The following is a 17,769-nucleotide window of genomic DNA, read 5'->3' on the forward strand; positions in this document are numbered from 1 at the left end:
AGCTTCCAAGCAATGCTGTGCTGCTGAGCTGACACGCTGTAACTAGGCAGGGTTTTCAGAACAATGGATCAGTAGAGTCCTCTTACAGCTGAGTAAACTGAGGAAAGTTAAATAATCTGCCTAAGACCACATGGGATAGAATGGTGAACAGCTTGATCCAGATTAAAATTTAGGTGTCCTGAGTTGGCATAGTGATCACTTAAAAGTATGTAACAAGCTGACTTTCTGCCAAAACAAGGTAAAATCTGTCTAAGAAAGAGAAACGACCTCCTAAACGCTGCAACTGATTACCACCATCACCCCACCACTCCCAGGTTCAGTGGTTCCAAAGAGTCTACTTCATTTTCCTAACTTACCTGAGGTCTCTGAAGAAAGCTCAGAAGGTTGACTACTGAATGGTTTCTTTTGCTCTAGTTTCTCTAACACAGATGCCTCATCTGTTGGCAAGTTGAACTTTTGGGCCGTGGCTGTGACTGGTTCTAAAGGTAACAGTAAAAACCACACAGATTTCAGAGAATCATGATTTCAGCTATTTTTCCACCTTCCAGAAATTGGGGACGGGAATAGGGTCTGAGGAATGAGGGATGCTTCTGTTAGGGCAGCTGAAAAGTGGACTGGTAGTGGGAAGGTAGAGTTGGAAGGGCTTTTGTTTGTTAGTAAGATGGGAAAAATAAATGTTTGCATGTTGGTGGAAGTTACTATAAAAACGTTACTGGTTGGATCCCCAGTCAGGGCATGTACGGGAGGCAATAAATTGATGTTTCTCTCACATTGATGTTTTCCTCTCTCTTTCTCTCTCTCAAATTAAAAAAAAAAAAAAAATCAATAGAAACATATCCTTGGGTGAGGATTAAAATTTTAAAAATGTCTGGCCGGTTGTGGCTCAGCGAATTGAGCATCGCCCCATGCACCAAGAGGTCACTGGTTCGATTCCCAGTCAGGGGCATGCTGGAGGCAGACCATGGATGTGTCTCTCTCCCTCTTCCTTCCTTTCTATCTAAAAATCAATTAAAAACATATTTTTTTAAAATAAAGAAAGAAAGGAGAGGAAGGCCAGAGCAATATGCTTAAGTAGGCAAGAAGAGATGGGTTCTAGTACAAAATAGAGAGGTGGCCTTAATCGGAAGCAGGGACGTTTACTTCCAGCAACAGGAGGGGCAGAGTCTCTGGATACAGACACAAGTAGTTAGGTAGGTGAGGGAGTAGAGGTTGTGAATGTCCTCTTTGCTTACTGATCTATAAGAAAAACAGGAAGATCAACAGGCAGTAAGGATGAAGAAGGTGTTGGAGGAGGGTGAAGGTGAGACGTAATTGTCTGGCAGCAAGAGTGTGTACAGATTTGCAAATACTGTCTTTATTTTACCTGGCATGATGCTTGTCCCTTGCCCTTCTGCAGACTACACCCTGGTAGACAGAAATACTAAGATTGAATGTAAGTCCATACCTGGTGAAATCATGGAAGTAGGTGAAGCTGAATGCCCCTCATTCTGGAGAGATTCTAACTGGGAATCCTCATGTATTTCTCCCTGTGTCCGTACAACTTCCATGTCCTTAACTGGAACTGGTGCCACCTCTGTTTCTGAGGGTGGTACAACATCCTTAGCCAGGGAGATCTCTGTTTCTGCAGGCAGAGCCATATCCTTGCCCAGGGTCATCTCTGTTTTGGGGGATAAAGCCATGTCCTTGACCAGGGCCACCTCTGTTTCTGGGGTGGGAGCCATGTCCTTGACCAGGGCCACCTCTGTTTCTGGGGCAGGAGCCATGTCCTTGACCAGGGCCACCTCTGTTTCTGGGGCGGGAGCCATGTCCTTGACAAGGGCCACCTCTGTATCTGGGGCTGGAGCCATGTCCTTGAACAGGGCCACCTCTGTTTCTGCGGGTGGAGTCACATCCTTGCCCAGGGACATCTCTATTTCTGGAGGTGGAGTCACATCCTTGCCCAGGGACATCTCTATTTCTGGATATGGAGCCATGTCCTTGACTGGGGCCACCTCTGTTTCTGAGGACAAGGCCAACTTCTTGGCTGAGGATATTTCTGTGGATGATACAACGTCCTTAGCCAGTGCCATCTCCATTTCTGAGAGTGATACCATGCCTTCAGCTGGGGCCAAATCCATTTTTATCAGTGGTGCCCTTTCTGTTTCTTTGAATAGTATTCCATCCTTGCCTGGGGTTTCCTCTGCTTCTATAGGTAGTACCATGTCCTTGACTACAGCCGTATCTGATTCAATGGATGATTCCATGTCCTTGGCAAATGACACATCTTCTTTGGTAGGTGGTTCCATGTCTTTGGTCAGCACCACCTCTGTTTCTGTGATTGGTGTCATGTTCTTAGTCAGAGCCATCTCTGTTTCTCTAGATGGTGCCATGTCAGCAGCATTCAGTCCCATCATTTCCAATGCTTTTGTTGATGCCCTCTCTTCAGCTGATGCCATTTCTACCTCTTTGGCTGGCACTAAGGGAAATACATTGGAAATTTAGGACCCATCATTGTCTGCTCGTAGCTCTGCAGTCAAAACTTACTTTCTTAGGGCACAGGAATATCTGGCTTTTGTGACCTTAATATCCAAAACATAACTAAGATGCTATCCAGTTAATACATTTGTGCCTACTCTGACAGTCCCAACGTTTAAAGAATAGGATACTAGGAGAAAAAATGGTGGAGGAGAAAAAGCAAAGAAGAGAAGAAAACCCAAGGTTTAAAACAACAACAACATAGGTACACAATTAGTGTCAGAAATAGAATGTGGAACCCTAGAATTTTAAATCTGCACCAAATTAAAAAAGATTTTCTTTGCCCACTAACCCCAAGTCTTATATCTCAACTACAACTTAATTCCTCTATCTGTGAAATCAGTAATATAAGTTTAAAAATATTTGTGATTATTCTGACATTTTTATTTATATTGCTGCATGGTGCTAAAAAAATACATCTGATGATTTATATTGATTATTGATACTGTACCCAAAAACCGATAAAGAGGGGTTCTAATAATTTACCTGCTGTGGACTGCGGAGGTTGTGTGGCTTCCGGGGAAATGAAGACCCCGGCGTGGGGAGAGTTTGAGGCTTCCACTTGCCAGCTTTGAGGTACAACTGCTACAGGAGCAAATGTGTCACAGGGAAGCAGACCTAATATTGTAACACAAACAAACACATGTTTAAAACTCGGTCAACAATGGGAAAAAAAGGTATTTGATATTTAAAATCAGCTTTATATACTGCCATAAATATGTAAACCTAAGAACCAATGAAAAACAAAACCCAAACCCTAGCCGGTTTGGCTCAGCGGTCAGAGTGTTGGTCCTCGGACACAAGGGTCACAAGTTTGATTTGGTAAAGGGCATGTATCAAGGTTACAGGTTCGATCCCCAATCCTGGTTGGGGTCGTTCAGGAGGCAACCAATGGATGTGTCTCTAACGTTGCTGTTTCTCTCTCCCCACCTCCCACTCCCTCTCTGTTTCTCTCTTTCCTTCCTTCCCTCCCTCTCTTCCTCCCACTCTCACTAAAAATCAATGGAAAAATATCTGTGGGTGAGGATTAAGAAAAAAAGCTCTCTGATTTCTACCTAAAGGCAGGCTATATATTCTCCTTTCACTAGAGAGTAAATTCTTACCAGCCCAGAGAGGGCATGAGAGCAATCTGCAAACAAATCCATTAATTCCCTCTCATATATTTACCTCCCCTGGTTGCCACCCTTAGAAGCCTAAAATTGCTTTCCTTTGTCCTGTCATTTCTCTACAAATTTATTGTTTTTGGTTAAAGATGCTACATAAACAGAAATTCTAAGCAACAAGCAACCACCTTGAGTTACGTTTTTCCTGTGTGAAGTATGCTACATGCATTAATAAACTATTCTTTTCTTGTTAATCTGTCTTTTTGTTTAAAAATCCAGATGAAAACCTAAAATGAGTAGAAGTAAAATTTTGTTTAAAAGTTATACAACACCAGCCCTGGCCAGTTTGGCTCAGCAGTTAGAGCATCGACCCACAGACCAATGAGTCTCAGGTTCGATTCCGGTCAAGGGCATGTACCTTGGTTGCGGTTCGTCCCCAGCTCTGGATGGGTCCTGCAGGAGGCAACCAGTCAATGTGGCTCTATCACATCGATGTTTTTCTCTGTCTCCCTCTCTCCCTCTCTCCCTCCCACTCAATCTGATGATAAATAGAAAAATATCCTCGGGTGAGGAATAAAAAAAAAATATACACCACCATAAATGAGGATACTACTAATTGATAACTAAGAGCTGTTTAATGCTTACTATGCAACAAACACTATGCAAAGTACTTTTACATAATTTTATTTAATCATCACCTCATCTTTAAGCAGGAACTACTGATGGCCCCATTTTATAGATAAAAGAAACTAAAGTTTAGGGAGGACAAAACTTGTCCAAAGCCATGAATGAGGTAGTAAAATGTGGAGACAGAATCTGACCCTAGGATATAGGATTCAAGATCCCATCACAGTAGGTGAGCAGCCCAGAAAACTCAACTAAATTCCCTCCTGTGACTGATCTAGAAAGTGCCCTGTCCCAGCCAGAAACCCTAAAACATGACTGCCTAGCAGTTAACTTCAAAGGTGATAGGGTAAAGGCCATAATTAATTGTCTGAAGTTAAGCAATAAATCCAGTTGGAGAAGTCATACCATAACTGTCTTTCAGGGGATCATTTTGTTGTGTAAATGCTGAAGCATTGGTTGTTCCACTGGGGAAAAACAGCAAATCTTGCAGACTATCATCGCAGTGCATCTTAAAGGGATCTGGAATAAAGAAGGGATTTAAAACTCAACTTCAGTGAATATGACTACAAAGACAGCATTTTGTATTACCCTATAATGAATACTAATTAGTTAGCGTGTGTTGTCAACAGTAAGTTAAATTGAGATAATGTCACTGTACATGATAAGAAACCAGTAATATTCACTAATTTGAAACCAGCTGCATCCCTTATAAGTTCAATGGCAAAAAAAAAGCCATATAAGTGGAAACAAATAACTTGAGCTCTCAGCCTTGTTAACTCTGACATGGAGGCACTGAGGCTACTGCTTTGAGGCCCTTCTGCAATCCATTCTTCCTACCACTTCCACTCGGTTATGCTTTTTGTCTCCATAGATTAAATTTTATAGAAAGTGGGTATGAGTCTTGCTTTTCTCTTCTGTCAAATGAATATAATATATATTTGGCAGAGTTAGGTGAGAAACACATATATAAAAAGGCTGTAGCATTATGCCTGGCACAGTGTACAGATGATGTGTTGTGTAATTGTGCACCAGAGACCTATATAATTTTGTTAACCAGTGTCACTCAATAGATTAAATAAAAAGTAAAAACAAAAACAAATGGTGCTATTATTACTGTAATAATTCCTTTTGAAAGTTCAATGAATATGAATTTCAGTTAACTTATTAAAAACAGGTTTTGAAGGGGAAAGAACCAGGACATGTGCCTAAGAAGAGATAAACAAAGAGGAGTAAGGGTCACCTAAATGTTCAGGGGTTAATAATTATACCTTGATTGTGCTTTATGAGCTGTATTTAGGCTAAAATATTTCATCTGAGTGGTGGTTGTGCTTTTTTTCATGTTGACATCATAGTTCACATTCAGCAGTCAGTCACAGGCCACCTCTGTACTTCTGTCACAGGCCAGCCTGCACTTACCAGTCTGGACAGGATTCATCATTTGTTCAGGTTCAAAGCAAAAGTTCGTATTCTCTGGCCAGTTCTGGTTGTTCTGATATCCCTGGTAGGCCATTTTCTCTTCAAGGAATTCAGTCGGAAACCCTGCAAATAGAAACATGAAACAAAAGTTACAAAGTACCACTGTTTCCCCCTCCACTAGAGTTGAGTTTCTGTAAGTATTACAGCTAGTACAATATAAGGCAATCATACATGCTAGTGCCTTTGACAAAAACTTTTTTAAAAAATTTGTAAGACAGAAGGATAAGATCAGTATAAGGTTAAAAATAGTGCAAGACGACTTCTGGTTATGAATGCATGAAAAAGTGATTTTTTAAAAAAATCCTCACTTGAGGACATTTTTGCATTTATCTTCAGATAGAGCAGGAGGGAGAGAAACATCGAGTGGTTGCCACCCATACCACACCACAGGGGCCAGGGACAAACTGCAACCAAGGCACATGACCTTAGCGGGAACTGAACCCGGGACTCTCTGGTCCCCAGGCCGACGCTCTAACCGTTGAGCCAAACTGGCCAGGGCTAAAGTTAGTGATTTTTATGCACAAAAGAACAAGTATAAAAACTGGACAAAATTGTCAAAAACATCATTTCAAGTCACAGGGAAAAAAAAAAAGCCCTGGCCAGTTTGGCTCAGCGGTTAGAGCATCAGCCCACGGTCCAGAGAGACCTGGGTTCAGTTCCCGCTAAGGGCATGTACCTCTGTTGCAGTTTGTCCCCAGCCTGGGATGGAGTCGTGTAGGTAGCAGCCACTCGATGTGTCTCTCTCACATTGATGTTTCTCTCTCTCTCTCTTCTTCCCCCTCTCCCTCCCGCTCTATCTGAATATAAATGTAAAAATGTCCTCGGGTAAGGATAAAAACAAAACAAAACAAACAAACAAAAAAAACCCAGATCTAAATAAATGGAGAGATATATCATATTCATGAATGGAAGACTGAATAGTTTTAAGATGACAATTCTCAAACTGACCAATAGAGGAAAGGCAATTACAATGAATAATCCAAGCAGGATTTTTTTTTTTTAATCCTCACCCAAGGACACTCCTTCCATTTTTTGTTCAGATAGAGAGGGAGTGAGAGAGAGAGAGAAACATCGATGTGAAAGGGACACATCGAGTGGCTGCCAACCGCTGGACCCAATCAGGGCCGGGGACAAACTACAACCGAGGCATGTGCCCCTAGCAGGAACTGAACCTGGATCTCTATGGACTGCGGGCTGACACTCTAACCGCTGAGCAAAACTGGCCAGGGCCCGAGCAGGATTTTTTGAAAAAATCAACAGCATTCCATGATTTATAAGAAAATTAAAAAACAAAAAAACAAAAAAAAAAGAGAAAAGCCAAAATAATTTGAAGAACAGCAAATTGGAGGACCTACATGACCTGATTTAAAAAGTTACTATAGCCCTGCCCGGTTTGGCTCAGCGGTTAGAGCATCGGCCTGCGGTCCGGAGAGACCCAGGTTCGGTTTCCGCTAAGGGCACGTACTTCGGTCGCAGTTTGACCCCGGCCCTGGTTGGTCGTGCGGTGGCAGCCACTCGATGTGTCCCTTTCACATCGATGTTTCTCTTTCTCTGTCTCTTCCTCTCTCTCCCTCCCACTCTATCTGTACAAAAAATGGAAAAATGTCCTCGGGTGAGGATAAAAAATAAAAAAATAAAATAAAAAGTTACTATAAATGTACAAAAACCAAATCTGTGTGGTACAGACCACACATTAGATAAATGGAATACAACAGAGTTCAGAAAGAAACCTACACGGTTATAGTCAACTAGTTTTTAGCAAAGATGCCAACGTAATTCAATGGGGGAAAGGATACTTTTTTTTTCAAAAAATAGTACAGAAACAATTGGACACTTACCTCACACTATCAACAAAAACTAACTCCAAGTGAATTACAGACCTAAATGTAAAGGGCTAAAACTAAAAATACTTAAGAGGAGAAAAATCTTGGGTTATGCGAAGATTTCTTAGACATGTCACCAAAAACACAATCCATAAAAGAAATGATAAACTGGGCATCAAATTTTTAAAACTTTTGCTTTTCAATAATACCATTAAGAAAAAAACAGTCTCTGGCCAGTTTTCTCAGTGGCATTGGCCTGTGGACCAGAGTACTGGTTTGGTTCCCGCTAAAGGCACATGCCTCAGTTGTGGTTCGTCCTCAGCCTCAGTTGGGGCTGTGGGGGTGGCAACCCGTAATGTGTCTCTCTCGCATGATGTTTCTCTCTCTCTCTCTCTTCTTCCCTCTCTCCCTCCTGCTCTGTCTGAAGATAAATGCAGAAATGTCCTCGGATGAGGATTAAAAAAAAAAAGAAAGAAAAGGAAAACAGAAGTCAAAGACTGGGAGAAAATATCTGCAAATCATAAATCTAATAATAAAGGACCTGTATGCATAAGAGATTAAAATCTCTTACAACACAATTATAATTACAATGTACATTAGACAAGTTTTAACAAGTTCATTTATCACATTAAAAACAGTATTTATATATAACTTAAATATTGGTACATATAGTGTTTGTTCAAAACTGTGTTTGGGCATTTAATATGGGGGAAATAGCTATTTCAATCTAACATTTTGTTTAGTTTCATTTATACTTGCAATGAATTGTGTGTACAGTTTTTATTTTGTTTCCCTATATTTTGTTTGTTCTGATTATATTTACTATTCTTTGTCTGTTGAATCTAATAATAAAAAAAAACCCTGAGACTTGGAAAAAAGAAATCTCTTACACAATTATAAGACAACGTAACTTTAGCCGTGGCCGGTATGGTTCAGAGGAAAGAGTGTTGCCCATGGACCAAAGAATTTTGATTCCGGCCAAGGGCATGTACCTCGGTTGCGATTCATCCCTGGCCCCAGTTGGGGTTGTGCGGTTAGCAATCAATCAATGTCTCTCTCTCTCTCTCCCTCATCCTCCCTCTCTCCTTCCAGTTCTATCAGAAGATTAATGTAAAAATATCCTCGGGTGAAGATTAAAAATAAGAAAACAAAAAAAGGGACAATTTTTTAATGAGAAAGGATTCCAATGACCATTTTCACCAAAGAAACTATACAAATGGGTAATATGCATATGAAAAAAAGTTAATCAGCATTAGCTGTTAGGGAAAAGCAAATTAAAATACCTATGAGAGGCCTTGGCTGGGTACTCAGTGGGTTAGAGCATCATCCCAATAGGCCAAGGTTGAGAGTTCGATTTCTGGTCAGAGCACATACAAGAAGCAACCAATGAATGCATAAAACAAGTGGAACAACAAAATTGAAGTTTCCCTCCCTCCCTCTTTCTCTCCCCGCCCTCTTCCTCTTTCTCTCTCTAAAATCAATTTTTTTTTTTTTTTATCCTCACCTGAGGACATTTTTCTATTTTTTGTTCAGGTAGAGTGGGAGGGAGAGAGAGGAACAGAGAGAGAGAGAGAAACATCGATATGAAAGGAACACATCGAGTGGCTGCCACCCACACGACCGACCAGGGCCGGGGACAAACTGCAACCGAGGTACATGCCCTTAGCGGGAACCGAACCCGGGTCTCTCTGGACCACAGGCCGACGCTCTAACCGCTGAGCCAAACCGGCCAGGGCTAAAATCAATTTTTAAAAAATCCCTATGAGATACCACTACAGCTAATCTCCAGGCAAACTGGGAAGAGAAGTAGCAGGACTGTCCCATCTTTATGATTAGTCCATTCATCAAGCTGCCTCTAGAAGTAAACTTTCCCCTTCAAGGTTGCCCTTTATTTTCGTGGAACCCTTTAAATCGGATTTCACCTACATGAAATGATATAGGGGAACAGAAGAGAAGAAGAATGAAACATAATAATTTATCCAAGAAATGCACTCCTTAAGGTACATCTGAGAGAACCTTAGATATCTGAGGTTTATTTTAAAAAATTTTACCAAAATTACCACAAAGTCATTATTCTGGACTGGATAATTTAAAATAATAAATTCACACTAGCCCTGGCATGTTTGGCTCAGCAGTTAAGAGCCCCGGACTGTGGACCAGAGAGTCCTGGGTTCCGTTCCCGCTAAGGGCATGTATTTCAGTTGCAGTCTGTCCCGGGCCCCGGTTGGGTTTGTGTGGGTGGCAACCAGTGGATGTGTTTCTCGCATCAATGTTTCTCTCTCTCTCTTCCCCCGTCTCTCCCTCCAGCTCCATATGAAGATAAATGCAAAAATGTCCTCAGGTGAGGAAAATAAATAAATAAATAAATAAATTCACACTATATACCAAAATTCTTGGAAAATGATTTACATTTAGTATAAAAATCATTAGGAATCCCCCAAAATTCAAACAATAACCTATCATTGCTTTTTTGTTTGTTTCTGATAAAGCTTTTTTTTTATTATAATTATGATTATTATTTTTTTTTATCCTCACCCGAGGACATTTTCCCATTTTTTTGTTCAGGTAGAGTGGGAGGGAGAGAGAGGAACAGAGAGAGAGAGAGAGAGAGAGAGACAAACATCGACGTGAAAGGGACACATCGAGTGGCTGCCACCCGCATGACCGACCAGGGCCAGGGACAAACTGCAACCGAGGTACATGCCCTTAGCGGGAACCAAACCCGGGTCTCTCCGGACCGCAGGCAGACGCTCTAACCGCTGAGCCAAACCGGCCAGGGCCAGATGTCCCTCCTTTTGCACCCTTTGGCACTCTCCTCCCTGCTCCTGCCCGCCCCCCCATTGTCATCTGTGTCCATTGGTTATGTATATAAGTTCTTCGGTTTATCTCTTCCCCACCCCCACTCCCTTCCCTCTGAGTTTTGTCAATCTGTTCCCTACTTCCACCTCTCTGAATCTATTTTGTACATTATGTTCCACAAATAAGTGAGATTATGTGAAATTTTTGTCTTTCTCTGATTGGCTTGTTTTGCTTAGCATAATACTCTTCAGGTCCCTCTTTCTTTCTTACAGCTATATAGTATTCCATTGTTTATATATGTACCAAAGCTTCTTTTTTTTAATCCTCACCTAAGGACATTTTTGCATTTATCTTCAGATAGAGCAGGAGGGAGAAAGGGAGGGAGAAAGAGAGAGAAAAATTGATATGAGAGAGACACATCCAGTGGCTGCCATCCACACAACCCCAACTGGGGCCGGGGACAAACTGCAACCGAGGTATGCACCCTTAGCGGGAACCGAACTCGGGACTCTCTGGTCCATGGGTCGAGCTCTAACTGCTGGGCCAAACCGGCCAGGGCATGTACCATAGCTTTTTTTTTTGGTACATGCCCCTAGCGGGAACCGAACCCAGGACTCTATGGTCCACAGGCTGACATTTCAACTGCTGAGCCAAACTGGCCAGGGTCACAGCCTTTTTATCCATTCATCTACTGATAAGTTTCCAGAGCTCAGCTTTGTAAATAGTGCTGCTGTGAACATAGGGGTAAATGTATTCTTTCTGATTGATGTTTCCAGCTTCTTGGGTTATATTCTAAAAGTGGGATCACTGGGTCAAATGGCAGTTTCATTTTTAATTTTTTGAGGAAACACCATATTGTTTTCCATAGTGGCTGCACCAGTCTGTATTCCCACCAGCAGTGTACTAGAGTCCCCTTTTCTCCACACCCTCATTGGCACTTGTTTGATGATTTGTTGATGGCAGCCATTCTGGCAGGTGTGAAGTGACACCTCATAGTCTAGCCTATCATTTCTAAAATAAAATTCCTCTGGTTTTAAGATGCTAATGGTGCCCGCAGGTGTGGCTCACTGGTTGAGTTCAGCTCATGCACCAAGAGGTTGTCGGTTCAATTCCAGGTCAGGGCACATGCCCAGGTTGTGGGCCCAATCCCCAGTGGGCGGCATGCAGGAGGCAGCCAACTGATGTTTTCTCTCATAGATGTTTCTCTCTCTCTCTCTCTCTCCCTCTCCCTCTCCCTTTCTCTCTAAAATCAATAAAGAAAAATATATTTTTTTAAAAGATGCTGATAGCACTGGTTACCCTTCCACTGCAGCCCAGCCAGCCTCCACCAACAATATTATTAATGAGCATGTCTGACAGAGGCTCACCCCCACATCTTCATTCACTGCTACTGACCTAGATTTCCTTCTCAAAACTCCACGGCAAAAGCAGGCAAACTCCCCTGCAGGAGCAAAAGCCTTCAGAATAAATGTGGGTGTGCAGTATTTTTTAAAGCATAATTGCAGTCTACTCAGAGAGTCTATTTCAGTAAAAGAATGAAAAATAAAATTCAAAACACAAAGTAATAGTTACATAATGCAATGGAAACAACTCTAGATACCTTGCTTCTCCTATAAAAGTAAAATGGGAAAAGATAAAAGCCAGTTTCTATTTTTGAGAAATTGGGGCATTTAACAAAAAAGGCAAGTGACTAAATATTAAAAGTACCAATTAATTAAGTAGTATATCTATATAATAATGCCAGAATAATTCCTCAGGCAAGATCCATTCCAGGTGCAAATAAACCAATAGCTTTTAATATAATACAAAAAACTCATTGTTTCAGATCGCAAAAACCTTTAAGAAACCACCACCTGTCAAAATTTGATATCAAATCAAAGAAGAATATCCAGTTACCTGAAGAAAAAACAAAACAAAAAACTATCAAAATATTCCTTTGTGCCCTGGCCGGTTTGGCTCAGTGGTTGGAGCGTCGTCCTGCGAACCAGAGTCCCGGGTTCAGTTCCCTCTAGGGGCATGTACCAAAACAAATAAATTACCTTAAAAAAAAAAAAAAGAATATATATGTGGCCCTGGCCGGTTTGGCTCAGCAGTTGGAGTGGCAGTGTAGGCCTGCGGACCAGAGAGTACCAGGTTCGGTTCCCACTAGGGGCACATACCAAAAAAAAGAAGAATATATATGTGAAGCAAAGTTTCTTCAAATACTTCAATTCAAACAATGTATTATGGCAGATCGAATGCACAGTTAGCTGTCTTCTATTAAAACAGATATTAAAGAGATTTAGAGAAATGGAAAACACAAGCCTTCCTACTAAACTTTTTTTTTGGGGGGGGAATTATACGTATTTAAAATGTTAACATTAACATTAATAAGTTCATTATTGTTATTTTTAAATAATAGTTAAAAATCTCTCAATTTTAATATCTAGTTTGAGAAATACTGATAGATATAACTCATATAAACAAAATAATTTCATAAACAATTTTACTGAGGTACAATTGACATACAATAAGCTGCACATATTAAAGTATACGATTGTTCGGTTGCAGTTTGTCCCCGGCCCTGGTTGGTCGTGCGGGTGGCAGCCACTCGATGTGTCCCTTTCACATTGATGTTTCTCTCTCTCTTCCTCTCTCTCCCTCCCACTCTATCTGTACAAAAAAAAAAAAAAAAGGAAAAATGTCCTGGGGTGAGGATAAAAAAAAAAAAGTATACGATTGTTTTTCTTAACAAGCTCAGAAGCCATTTAAAGGCTTGAGAGGAATATTTTTTATTTTTATTTACTTTTGTCCTTTATTGATTTTGGAGAGAGAGGAAGGAGAGAAACAAAGAGACAGAAACATTGATGACAGAAAACATCAATTGGCCGCCTCCTGCATGTCCCCCACTGGGGATCAGGCCCACAACCTAGGCATGTGCCCTGACCAGGAATCAAACTGGTTTCCTCTTGGTGCATGGGTCAATGCTCAACCACTGAGCCACACTGGCCAGGCTTAAAGTATACAATTTGATAAATTTTGACGTATGTATGTCATCACCACAAGGGAGTGAACATATTCATCATCCTAAAAAATTTCCTAATTGTTAAGCATAAAAATTGTCTTGAGCCCTGGCAGGTTTGGCTCAGTGGTTGGGACTCAGGTACTAGAGTCCCAGCTCTTTGACAGGACCTGAGTTAATTCACTTAATTCCTTTGAACCTCAATATTCTCATCTATATCATATAAGGACTGTACTAGTATCTAGTGTCTAAGCTGCCTTCCAGTTCTAAATGTCTCTCAGTCCACATCCCTATATACTTACTATAGTAAACACATGTGTATTTCTCTCTCTCTAGCAACTTCCATCAATACCTGCCTCACCTACTAGCCAGAGTCAAAGTTCAGGCTTCACAATGTTTTTGTGATAGAAACTTAGCCATCTGAGAAATGAGAAAATAAATAATACAATATCTCATTAAGGGCTAAACTGTATAATGATGTTTAAATTATATGGAAAGAGAAGAAAATTAATGCTGGCAATCAAGCTTCACAGAAAAGACAGGGCAATTTCAGAATATGACATTTTCAATTACTGTTGACAGTGTAAGTAATACATGTGAGAAGCTCTTAGATAATGATTACAAAGGTAAAACAAAATTACCAGGGAAATATGTGTAAATCCCTACATATATTGTAGAATGACAAAGCAATCGTGGCAAAATGTGATTGATTGGTAAATCTGAAAAAAACATACAAAAGTTCTTTGTTTTGGTCTATTCTTTCCACTTTTTTGTACATTTGAAGTTATTTTAAAATAAAATTTAAGTGACAAAAGAAAGCTAACTTCTTAGATTTTCAGCCAACTCTACTTTTTACAATAAAATGTTCATATCCAAATATATTAGGATGTCTTTCTTCCCTAAACTGGCAAAAACAGCCCACCAACCTTCCTGATTTGAAATTAATGATATTTGACATTCCTAAAATGGCTAGAAGACTTTTTTTAAAAAGGGTTCAGAGTTCTACTAATATCTGAAATCACAGCAGCATTCATTGAAGGTCTCAAACGGGACAGAGATAATGACTTTTGGGTTAACGGTTTCTTTTTGGTTCACTATAAAATAAACAAGCATGCTTATGTTGGAAATGTCCTAACAGACTACACAGTATGCTTGTTTTGCTTCAACCAGAAATCCTGCAGGCTGCTTCCCAGAGTTGGCACAGATACAAGGTGCCACCATGAGACTGGAATACAACCCAAGCTGGCAGTAGTTTGGCTGTAAACACTACACTGTTTTTCTTCTACCTCCCAGACACTCAATTTACTATCATACTGAATGTATATTATAAAAACAAATGTCTCTATACAACTTCCTTTCTCATTCTCCAAAGAGGTTTTTACATAGACTCTCCATAATTCTCAGTTCCAACGTATAAGCTTTTACTTGATAGAAAATAAAATTCGACTCCCTTTTCTTCTACTGCAAACTTAAGTATGTAAGTTCATTATTCATTACTTCTTTCCTTCCTACTTATGAGGGAAGTATAATCCTCCACCCTTTTTTTTTTTTTAATTTGAACAAAAAAGCTAAACTAGAGCATATGAGAAATCTATGTCATTTTCCTTTCTAAGGACAGCACTTATGCAAGTATGCCCTTTATCACCTCCCTTGCCTTCTAGCCTTCCAATCTCTTAGACTTGCTTTTTTCCCCCCATCCTTTCTCACTTCTCTTACTTTGGTTATAAACACAACTAAATCTCTAGCATCTTTAAAATGCAAAATCCATATGGCATTAAAGAAAAAATTTCCCTAAAAAAGAATCTATGAATTAAAAGAAATTTAGATTACAATTTTAACAAACCAGTTACTTAAAAACAAACATATGAAATAACTGGGGGAAGCAATGGCCCTTTACAGATACATGTTCACCAACCCAGGTCTAGGGGGAAAGGTACATACTACAAAGGAGAATAGCCATAGAACTTTCCAAGAATGCTGATGCTCCCCTCACTAATGCGTTTGTCAATGCCTTAGTTAAAGAAGTGTCTTCTGTGCCTTCTTGTGCAATTCAGGTCACATATGAAAATTCTATTCTAATGTTTCTGTCTCCCTCTAAGCCTTTGAGTTCCTCCCTTTATATCTTGCCAGGGAAGCTTTTGCGTTCTAACTCATTAAACGTAGGTCACACTGTTGAGTCCAAATTTTAGTAAACCAACTGAGTAAGCTGTTAGACACACCTCCAGCTGTATAAGCCAACACATTAAATTTAGACTCTCTAATAACTGAATTCATATTAACAAATTAGGCCCAATATAGAACTATATCCTACCCTCCTTGGTAAAAGATCCTTAGAATGTATTTCTACACATGTTCCCCAGGTTTCTGCCAATATATTATTACTAGATAATTGCAAATATTGTAAATATTTTAGGCTTTGCAGGCCATATAGTTTGTCACAAACCCTTGAACAATACAGTTTTGAACTGCATGGTTCCACTTAGATGTAGGTTTTTTGTTTTTTGTTTTGCATTTATCTTGAGATAGAGCAGGAGGGAGAGAGGCAGGAAGAGAGAGAGAAACATCGGTGTGAGAGAGACAAATCAAGTGGTTGCCACCCACACGACTCCACTCGGGCCGGGGACAAACTGCAACCAGGATACGTGCCCTTATTGGAAACCGAACCCGGGACTCTCTGGATCCTGCATTATTTTTACAAGTACAGACTGCAAAGCCTCCTTCAAGCCTCCCCAAAGGCCATTTATTAGAGTTATTGTTGATTAAAGAAACGGAAATACCCAGATTTTTGGGGGGTTACTAATTCCTGGGGACCCAAAATGCCACTGTGGCTTACCTGTCAAAGTGAGGGCTAACAGTAATCAGACAACAGATGAAGTGCTTAGCTCAAGCCCAACTCACAGTGGACCCAGTTGTTCCACACATCTATTTTGTGGTTATTTCCTCAGTTCCTGGATGAACTGGAAATGGACATACTTGACAATTGACCAAACTCTCCCATTAACTCTCCACTACCAACTAGCTGGCTCAATTGACAAGGGTCATCATGGAAGGGGCTAGGTGGGAATCCACTAGAACTTTCCCTTTCTATCAAGATATTTAACCATGCCCTAGCCAATGTGGCTCAGTTGGTTGAGCTTCATCCCATGCATAGAGAGGTCACTGGTTCGATTACAGGTCAGGGCATATGTCCAGTTTGCGGGCCTGATCCCCAGTAGGGAGCACGCAGGAGGCAATCAATTAATGTTTCTCTCCCGTCAGTGTTTCTCCCCTCCCCCGCACCCTCGTTTTTCACTCTATAAAAAATCAATAAAATAGGATTAAAAAAATTTAACCAAAAGCAATACCATACCCTTAGAATAATTAAAGAGTTTAATGTCACTATCAAAGACTTAAAAGAAATAAAGGTGGTATTATCTATCACATCCCCATTTTTTTTAAATCCACACCCAAGGATATTTTTCCACTTATCTTCAAAGAGTGGGAGAGAGGGAAGAAGGGAGGGGGAGAAAGAGAGAAACACTGATGTGAGAGAGACACATCAACAGGGCTGCCTCCTGCACGACCCTGACCAAGGCCAGGGATTGAACCACAACCGAGGTACACGCCCTTGACCAGAATCGAACCCATGACTCTTTGGTCTGTGGGCCGACGCTCTAACCACTGAACAAAACTGGCCAGGGCCACATCCCCATTTTTAACAAGTTTGGCCTGTGCAGAAGTCAGATAGATGTCGGTAAATGGTTGTGAACTACCTAACTTAACCAGAAAAGTATTCCACCTGGCAGCTGATGCCTCAGGTGTGGCATCTTTATTGGAGCAAATCAACTAGGTCCTGACACTTGGTGTACTGCTATTGACCTGGCTCATGTCTTTCTTTCCTATCAATTGACAAGGACCATCAGAAACATTTTGCTTTTCCATGCATATGAGCCTTGCTTCAAGGCTACATCAATTCTACCATCATATGGCTCAGAGACCTTGAACATTATGACATTCCAAAAATTATCACACTAGCCCACTATACTAACATTATGCTAACTCGGTCTGATGAGTAAGAATCAGCAAATTCTGATGCTTTAGGAAGAGGATGGGAGATCAACCACAAAAATTCAAGGGCCCCTCTTATCAATTAAAAGTTTGGACTCAATGGTCCAGAGCAAATCAGGATTTCCCTTCCAAGGTAAATGATAAGTTACAAGTCACATCATCAACAATGTAAAAAGAGGTAGAGTGTTTAGTAGGCCTCTTAGGATGTTGTAGGTAACACATCCCACATTCAAGTGTACTTCTTTAACACAACTACAAAGTTACATGTAAGGCTGATAGAGTAGGGACCAGAGCAAAAGAGAGTTCTGCAGCAAGTTTAGATTGCAGTTCAAGCTCCTTTGCCATTTGGGACTTCTGATCTATCAGACGCAATGATACC

At 40.6% G+C, this 17,769-nt stretch overlaps 1 protein-coding gene across 18 annotated transcripts in view; it reads right to left on the reverse strand.

Moving 5' to 3' along the window:
* MAP4 (microtubule associated protein 4) overlaps positions 1 to 17,769 on the reverse strand; it is a 163,140-nt gene that overhangs the window by 50,269 nt on the left and 95,102 nt on the right. For all 18 annotated transcript variants that reach the window (XM_036266850.1, XM_036266860.1, XM_036266849.1 and 15 more), the window contains 5 exons: positions 5,661 to 5,783; positions 4,650 to 4,763; positions 3,001 to 3,132; positions 1,445 to 2,455; positions 357 to 479 (listed from right to left, as the gene is read on the reverse strand). In XM_036266850.1, coding sequence (XP_036122743.1) covers positions 357 to 479; positions 1,445 to 2,455; positions 3,001 to 3,132; positions 4,650 to 4,763; positions 5,661 to 5,783 — 1,503 coding nt within the window. The remainder of the gene's footprint in view (positions 1 to 356; positions 480 to 1,444; positions 2,456 to 3,000; positions 3,133 to 4,649; positions 4,764 to 5,660; positions 5,784 to 17,769) is intronic.

Source organism: Molossus molossus, unplaced genomic scaffold, assembly GCF_014108415.1.
Source record: "Molossus molossus isolate mMolMol1 unplaced genomic scaffold, mMolMol1.p scaffold_m16_p_18, whole genome shotgun sequence".
Classification (NCBI taxonomy): domain Eukaryota; kingdom Metazoa; phylum Chordata; class Mammalia; order Chiroptera; family Molossidae; genus Molossus; species Molossus molossus.